Source organism: Magnolia sinica, chromosome 7 (assembly GCF_029962835.1).
Source record: "Magnolia sinica isolate HGM2019 chromosome 7, MsV1, whole genome shotgun sequence".
Taxonomy (NCBI): Eukaryota; Viridiplantae; Streptophyta; class Magnoliopsida; order Magnoliales; family Magnoliaceae; genus Magnolia; species Magnolia sinica.
In genome coordinates, this window is record NC_080579.1 from 69,214,588 (window position 1) to 69,222,891 (window position 8,304).

Sequence of the window (8,304 nt, forward strand, 5' to 3'; positions counted from 1 at the left end):
AGGTTGGATTGAAAATAAACATTCAACGACTTACAAGATGTTATCAATGGTGAGTATTCATTCGCCAATGTTTCCTGTGATGTGGTCCAGCTAAGATTTCGATCTGCTTGGTTTTTGGGATCATGCCCTAAAATGAGTTGTCCAGTCAAATTCATGGATTTGCATTGATTTTTTATTAGACTAGTCTTAAAATCCACTATTGAGAAATCAAGCTGCAATCTTTGCACGTGGGAGCATTTAGGGCCTGTTTGGACTCGCGTATAGTATTGTAGTGCAGTGTAAAACTGTCCCGTCACAGTATTCGTGACACTGTAGCAAGTTAGTGTGGGAATTGTGATTACCACTCATAGTTTTTGGGTAAGAATGCACTTGTATACATCAACATTTTGAATTTCCACACTCAATGTTTGGGAGTGGAGTCTTGGTCTTGCTGCACTCAAGAACACAAACATCATCACAGTCATCCTTTCAATCTCTTGCATCTCTCTGGCTTCAAAGATGAAAAAATCCACCTTCTCTTTAACTAGTTTTCAGGTAAAAAAAATAGGATTAAATAGAAAAAACCCATTGGAAATCGATTTTGATTCGATTCAATGCAACAGAGCGAGGAGGGAATCATCTTCGATACGCAGACGATTCAGCGCATGGAGCTTCTGATTCTCAGCGTGTTGAAATGGCGGATGCGATCGGTGACGCCTTTCACATTCCTCCTATTCTTCCTCTCGTTTTTCAAACGGAACGACCCTCCATTGAAGCAGGCTTTAAAAGCTAGGGCTACAGAGATCATTTTCAAAGCTCAGAACGGTAGAAAAGTCGGATCTTTTCCTCTTTCTTAGCTTTTTCTTGAATAAAATCGAATTGGATTTCTCTAATCTTCGGTTGTGATTGCAGAAGTCAAGATCTTAGAGTATAAACCGTCTGTAATCGCCGCTTCGGCACTACTCCCTGCTTCCCACGAGCTTTTCCCCCCTGCAATTTCCTTGTTTTCAAAAGGCAATTTCTTCCTGTGTATATATAAATAAAGTAAGACAAAACCCAGGAAGAAAAAATCGCAGCTTTTATCTAAATTTCTCCAATTTATATATATATATATATATATATATATATATATATATATATATATATATATATATATATGGGTTTGTAGGAGAAGCTGTTGGATTGCTACAATCTGATGCAAGGTGTGGTAATGGACGGTTACGAATCGATCTTGTTGGATGAGGTATGGAGTTTGGACACGCCAGTCAATGTCCTTGACCGTCATTCCCTGAGCTTGGAAAGCGAGAAAACCAGCCGCATTAGCATTGGATGCGCTGTTACGAGATCGGAAGCATGGACGAAGAAGAGAAAGATAATGCGCTATTACGAGAAAATCGATCTTTTGGATTTTTTTCATCAAGCCAGAAAGATGCAAGAGATTGGAATTCAGCAACGGAAGGAGGGAACAGATTTGTGATGATGTCGAAGGAAAGTGCAATTGAGACAAATCTTGTGGATCCTGAGCTTGTGGAGGGCAAGATTACATTTCTCTGATACGGCGGTGCAGTGCAATGAAAGCACTGCACGGCAGCCTGCATTGCCATCTAATTGCGGAGACGTGTGGACGACCCAAAATGGTTCGGGCGACGTACTCGGCCGCCAGCAAACCACGTGTTGATGTTTGGATTCAAACCTCATTAAATGTATATTTTATTAAAATATACAGTACTCTACCACCTGGGCCCGAAATCCAAACACGCCCTTATAGATAGGCACAGGTGGGCCCAAGAACTCACATTGGATCATGAACGGATGGCATTGCCGTTAACAAAATCCTCGCCCACTTACTAATAAGGCCTGAACCTTTACACAACCCAATCCAACCGCCCAAAGAATCTGTGTAAGCATGGCCCACTGAAAATCTTCATGTAGCCTTCCACTCTTCTGCCTTTTCGCATCATAACAATCAACAATGGATGGTTAAGAACTTATGGCAATCAGTTGGAATAGAAAAAAAAAAGGTGTAGCCAATGGCTGCGATTGATAGATGATTGGATATACAGTTCCCATCCCATCCACACCAAATGGAAATGCTGATAATTCTAGCCTACCATCAAAGAGGGAACTAGTGCAATAACCATACCACAACCACAACCACAGCCGTTGAATGATGGAGATCTTGAAGTGACTACCACAGTTAAACATGAAGATCATGGTGGTCATTGATGATAACTGGACAGGAACGTCTCCTATTTATTTAACATCAGCCAAAAGTCACATACAACCGTATCAAACTACTCTGCAAGCAGGGTAAAAGAGAAAGAGAAACAGATCTGATCAACGGAGAAGATTGATTCCAAAGGATGCCGTGCAAATGATAAGCCCCATCAGTGCTGGGAAGCCAAGTACCCTGAGAATGTAAAAAAAACAAACATGAAATTGTTGGCTGGGTGTAAACAGAACATGAAAGACAATCACTCGCAGCACCAAAGCATGTACTTTAGATAAAGACTACGACCCAGCTGAAAAACGTCCGCTGCTTGCTGGCTTCCAAGCCTGTTTTTCGCTTCAAAGCCTATTAGCAAAACGCGCGAAGTAAATAGACCTGGGAAGGATCGCCCCACTAAATGTCAGCCTTACAAGTATAAGATAAGTCGGACAGGGCTCACATGGGCCACCCCTTTTATGCCTTTAAGTCTACAAAAAGGCCTAGTGGATCACCCAAGCCAGAAGTGAAACAAGCTCAGAACAGCTCAACGATAGGCAGCAATGAACTTGACCTGCTTCTGAGATCAGCTCAGGCCTAGCGAAATAGGGAGCGGGTTAAGCTAGAAAATGAGACCATTTAACTAAATGACTTAACCAATGCGTCAACCTAGGACGCAGATGAGCCTACTCGGTCTGGTGACCAACACTGACTAAGTCGAAATGCACTTCAATGCTCAAATGCACTTGCTCAAGTCACTGGGACTTGAACACCCTTTAAGTGGTACAAGCGAAAGTTATGAGTTGCAACACTAGAATATTTGAGTTTGAGGTACTGATATACTACTGCATTTTACACTCTTCTTCCACCATTCCTGATTCACTATCTCCAATTTTATCCTGTACTCTCTCTAACTTTCCATTGCCATTCTGTCTTGTTCGTTTTCTTTTTAGATTTTTATTAGAGGCTGAGTTCTCTATTCATTCTGAACAGGGAACTTCCCTCTTCGGAACTTGGTTTGTAGATGTGAGGCCCATCGTTATTCTATCCAAGCCATTGATCTGACTACCCCAATCATGAATGGACCAATTCCCCAAAATCCACCAAATTGAAAGATCCTAACTATCGATTCTTTGGTATTTCCTCCATTTAACGTGTTTGTTACGCGCACTTTTTAACCAAATATTTGCATGCCCATAACAGAAATATTAGAGTTGACTAATTGAGAGGGGGCCGTCAGATCAATGGCTTGTATAAAGCAAGCATGGCCCCACATCTACAACCTAAGCTCCGAATAACGAAGTTCCCTATTCAAAACATATAGGGAACTCAGCCTCTCTTTATTGACCTTTTACATTATTATGGATTACGGTTATGATTCATATTATTTATATAGTTATGATGGATTATGGTTATTATTTCTATATTTTATATAAGGGTTTTGCGAACATCCCTACTGCCATGGGGACCCCACACCTTTTAAGCAGCACATGGGATGACTTATCGTTGACCCAAACTATTAATCATTTATTCATACAACTAGGAGCAAGCCATGGTGCAGGAATCACACCAATTGGATAATCCGAACTATTTGAATGAGGCCAATTTGCTACAACCATTCCATTGTTTAGGAGCAATAAAAAAATCACATGGTTAGAATCATCAAATCAAAGTGTTACTTTAGAATCATAAGAAATATAAAGTAGGATCTATCCATGTTTCAACCTCTTTTGCCTCTCTAGTTCAATCTTGGCCATCCATTTTCATGATATTGATAAGCTTAGGATCGCATGATTGGCATGATTTTTGCTTGCTCTTGGTTGCATGAATTTATGAACGGTTCACATCAACAATAGGTCACCCCATGTGCCATTTAGATAATTTGAGGACATTGCTAATGTCCCCACTTTCACAGGGACATTAGCAAAACCCTTCGTATATTAAGAATTAAAAATTTAATTCTTTACCCGCTTCATCAAGCTAGTAATGTATTCACCTTCTTTTTTTTTTTTTGAAAGGACTAGTCAAGAAATTGGGTTGAGTCCAGAAACCGCTTTTTTAGGCCCAATTAAATTCAGGCCTAGATAGGTTTTGGTTGTGTGCATCAACTTAGACCAGTCGAAAGCAACCTGGCTCAGGTCAAGCCAGGTCGGGGTTGTGTCCATTAATTTTAATAGTAATACTATATATTATATAGGGTTATTCTAGCAACATAACAACATTTCCTAACCTGCACGGCAGATGTGAGTATGAGAGAGCTCATGTACATGCCACGTGTGGCAAGTGTGGCACGTGTGTGTGATCTAACTCAATCATCAAATGGGCCTAGCCATATAAATGCTTTTTATTTGAACCAAACTAGATTTATTAGGACTTGTTTGGTTGTTGGGGAATTCATTCCTTAATTTTTATGTTTCCTTGGGAATATTACTGTTAGCTTAGTATTTCCTAAGAAATTATTAAATTATTTTGGTTGATGCATCAGGACAAAAATCTAAATTTCTGTTTAAATTCTCAAATATTTCCATTCATAGCTGGGACAAGTTTTCTAAGGAAAAACTGGAGAATGAAATTCCCGAAAATACGTAAAAGCCAAATAACATGAGAGAGATGATCCCCTGCACACCTTAGGTGAGAACTCTGGTGCTCCTTTGCACACATGTCATGGGCACAAAATCCGAATGATGCAGCACCACATGACACCCGCATGGCCCAACTTTTAGCCTCATCCAAAACTCTAGTGAGCCTTGATTTTGTACCCATGACATGTGCGCAAAGGTGCATGTGAGTTCTCACCTAAGAAGTTGTGTATGTGATCATCTCTCTCTCTCTCTCTCTCTCTCTCTCTCTCTCTCTCTCTAAGAAGTTGTGTATGTGATCATCTCTCTCTCTCTCTCTCTCTCTCTCTCTCTCTCTGTGCACACACACACACACGCTCAAGAACCATACTATAGGACCTGACTCCAACTTGAACTATTGAGAGCCCTAGACAGGTAAGGCAGGGTTGAACTTTGGCTTGGGATCAATAAATTTAGGCCAGTTGGATTGCACTACTGGGTAATGGGACATGGGTCATGTTCAGACCATAAGCGGAACATGTTCTACTTGACAGACACAACCTGAACGGGACCCATTGCCATGTGTAGTCGCACCTAGCCAGCAACACGAACATAGGCACTTCCATATGCAGCCTCAATTTCCAACCTAGCATTTGTAGGTGATATCCGAGCTGAATATCAGATGGGACCAACCTCATGGATCATTTGGCCAACAACTCAGGCTGCTAAACTCCTAAAGAGACTGCACATGTACAAAACAATGGACCGTCCCGAAGAAAAAATAATAATGATAATAATAATAATAATAATCTCTTGGATTGGCGCAGATTCAATTAGGCCAGGCAAGAGTTAGGTTGGAACCTGACGGAGTGCGTTCAAGTCGTGACCGTGGGGCCTACCTTGATGTATGTGTTGTATATCGGCGCCTTCTATTAGTTTTTCCAGCTCATTTTTGGACGTGGGGCTAAAACTGGAGCAGATCCAAATCTCAGGTGGACCACCACCACAGGAAATACTGGTGATTGACCATTAAAAACTTCCCGTGGGCCACAAAAGTTTTGGATGAAGCTGATATTTGCATTTCCCTTCATCCAAGTCGGTTTGACCTTATCAACAGGTTAAATGGCAAATAAAGATTAGGCTGGGCTCTAAGAAGTTTTTAATGGTAGGCGTTCAATTACCACTGTTTCCTATGGTGTGGTCCAGGTGAGATTTGGACACGCTTCAGTTTTGGGCCCATATACCAGAATGAGCTTTAAAAAAAGATGGACGACATGGATATACAACACATGCATCAAGGTGGGGCCCACGGTCACTGAAACCGCGCCCCTCTTGGACACTCCTCTCAAGGGTGTGTCTCACACAATACATGGCGGCTTGGGTGTACTGCAACATGGGTCGGGGGCCTACGTGTGGAGGTAGCAAACCTCATATAGAAATACTATAGTGGCCAATGTCACTGAAGGCATGTACAGATATGAATACAGCTGCGTGTATTTTGCAAATCTCTTTGTATAGAAAGTGGAGTATATGTCTTACACTCCCGCGGACTACCCAAACGGATACATGGAAACAGGACTACAGGAGACGAGACATACGGGAAACTTCTATCCTCCGCCCCAACATAGGGCACAGGCCGAGGCAGTTGGCAAGAGGCTCTATACGTGCCAAATCGCACACGTGTTACGGATCCGAGCCACTCAGCATGTGAGGGTCACCGTCACCATACCCTGGCCCAAAAATTAAACAACATATAAACGTCAGGTAGGCCACATATATTCATCTTTTCTGCAACCGTCCATTTCTCTAATGAATGTGTGACCCACCTGACGAAGACTGACCACGTGACCCACTTGATACGTGGACAGACCTCATTTTGGAACGCCCAACTGACGACTAATCCGGATATAATAGAAATGATATTTTATTGAAGAAGGGAGGAGAGTGGTGGGCCATACCCGAGCTTCAATCTGTTCTCAGGGTTGCCGGTGGAGTAGCCAGTGAAATAGAAAAAGCGGGCCACTGTATAGAAGGCCCCTAATCCTGCAGCGATCAGAGGGTGCCGAATCCCTCCCAGCACCAGCACCGTGAAGAATACCGGCATCACTTCCAGAGAATTCTGGTGTCCTCTCTGCCACGTCACCCCCAAAAAAAACATTTATCACAAAAATACCCCCATTCCTTATTAAATAACCATTTCTCAAAAACAAAGAATGATAAGAAGAGGAGTATTTTTGTCATTTTCAAAAAGTGGGAGCGAACCTGGACACAGTTGAAGAGCTTGGCATCCTTGTTTTCGGATTCTTGAGCGTACAGATTCGGGTAGAATACCTTATACCTGTTAAACCCCCAAAAAAAGAAGAAAAGATTAGATTACACGGGCCATCGTGATGTCGGTGATCCAGACCGTTGATCTTACTTTTTCCTGGCCTTGCCGACCTGGAAGGCCATCCAGAAGTTGAGAAACACATATGAAACCAGCACGAGCACCACGTATCCATACTCCGCCGGCACTTGGACGACTGCCATCTCTCTCTCTCTCTCTCTCTCTCCAATCCGCTTTTTTAAGGGGTAAAACCGAAGACTAATCCGCTTTTTTAAGGGGTAAAACCGAAGACTTTGAAGTCGGAAACGGACTGGCTACTCCCCCTGCCACCAGCCAATGGCTGGTGGTCGGTGCTCTGTGGGCACCATCATGATTTATGTGTTTCATCCAAGCCGTCCATATATTTTTCCAGATAATTATATAGCATGAAAACGAAAATGAGATATATACCATCTCCAGTGGACCACATTACAGGAAACAGTGTTGAATGAGCGTTGACCATTAAAAACCTTTTAGGGGCTATAAAAGTTTCGGATCAAGATGATATTTGTTTTTCCATTCATCTATGCCTGTGTGACCTAATCAGATGTCAAATAAACAGTACAGTGGGCTTTATGAGGATTTTAATGGTGGATATCCAATCACTGTTGTTTTCTCGTGGTGTGGTCTGCCTGATATTTATATCCCTCTAATTTTTGGTATCAATTCCTAAAATGATCCTTGAAAATGGATGAACGGAATGGATTAAAAACATACATCATGGTGGGGCCATAGATCACCGATCACCGACCACCAGCCAAGTCTTGTTGATTAATCCGCATTTCTTGCAAATATGGAATACCGTGTGCCGATCTCTTTCTCTGCGGCACACGTGGCAGGACAACTTATCATTTGAGGGCGCGGATTTAGTCAGGTCGTGACTGTGAGGCCCACCTTGATATATATGTTGTATATCCGCCGTCTATCCGTTTTTCGAGCTAATTTTTGGACCTGCACTCAAAACTGAAGCAGATCCAAATCTCAAGTGGATCAGACCATGGGAAACATTGGTGATTCAACGCCCATCATTAAAAATTTTCTAGGGCCAACCGTAATGATTATTTACCATCGAACCTATTGAAACGGTCAATAGACGGACGAAGAGAAAATAAAATTATCAGCTTGATCCAAACCTTTTGTGGTCCAAAAGTGGTTTTTAATGGTCAATCACCGTTATTTCCTGTGGTGTAGTACAC

The 8,304-nt window shown here is 42.1% G+C and overlaps 2 protein-coding genes across 2 annotated transcripts; one reads left to right on the top strand and one right to left on the bottom strand.

Annotated features, from left to right (window-relative positions):
- Positions 1-469: 469 nt before the first annotated feature.
- On the top strand, positions 470-1,024 carry LOC131252123 (putative cyclin-D6-1). The gene is made up of 3 exons (XM_058253009.1): positions 470-534; positions 603-812; positions 892-1,024. The coding sequence occupies exons 1-3, from the start codon at positions 499-501 to the stop codon at positions 904-906; spliced, it is 261 nt and encodes an 86-aa protein (XP_058108992.1). The 5' UTR covers positions 470-498; the 3' UTR covers positions 907-1,024.
- Positions 1,025-2,217: 1,193 nt separating this feature from the next.
- Positions 2,218-7,318, bottom strand: LOC131251428 (uncharacterized). The gene is made up of 4 exons (XM_058252118.1): positions 7,163-7,318; positions 7,006-7,081; positions 6,702-6,874; positions 2,218-2,389 (listed from the first exon to the last, which is right to left on the bottom strand). The coding sequence occupies exons 1-4, from the start codon at positions 7,270-7,272 to the stop codon at positions 2,317-2,319; spliced, it is 432 nt and encodes a 143-aa protein (XP_058108101.1). The 5' UTR covers positions 7,273-7,318; the 3' UTR covers positions 2,218-2,316.
- Between the last annotated feature and the right edge of the window lie 986 nt (positions 7,319-8,304).

Excerpts from the sequence above, each read along its gene's own strand:
- LOC131251428 (XM_058252118.1), bottom strand. The coding sequence starts at position 7,272 with ATGGCAGTCGTCCAAGTGCCGGCGGAGTATGGATACGTGGTGCTCGTG. Across the intron at positions 7,082-7,162 it reads GTCGGCAAGGCCAGGAAAAA|GTATAAGGTATTCTACCCGA; the intron begins GTAAGATCAACG and ends GGGGTTTAACAG. Across the intron at positions 6,875-7,005 it reads AGCTCTTCAACTGTGTCCAG|AGAGGACACCAGAATTCTCT; the intron begins GTTCGCTCCCAC and ends GTGACGTGGCAG.
- LOC131252123 (XM_058253009.1), top strand. The coding sequence starts at position 499 with ATGAAAAAATCCACCTTCTCTTTAACTAGTTTTCAG. Across the intron at positions 535-602 it reads TCTCTTTAACTAGTTTTCAG|AGCGAGGAGGGAATCATCTT; the intron begins GTAAAAAAAATA and ends TCAATGCAACAG.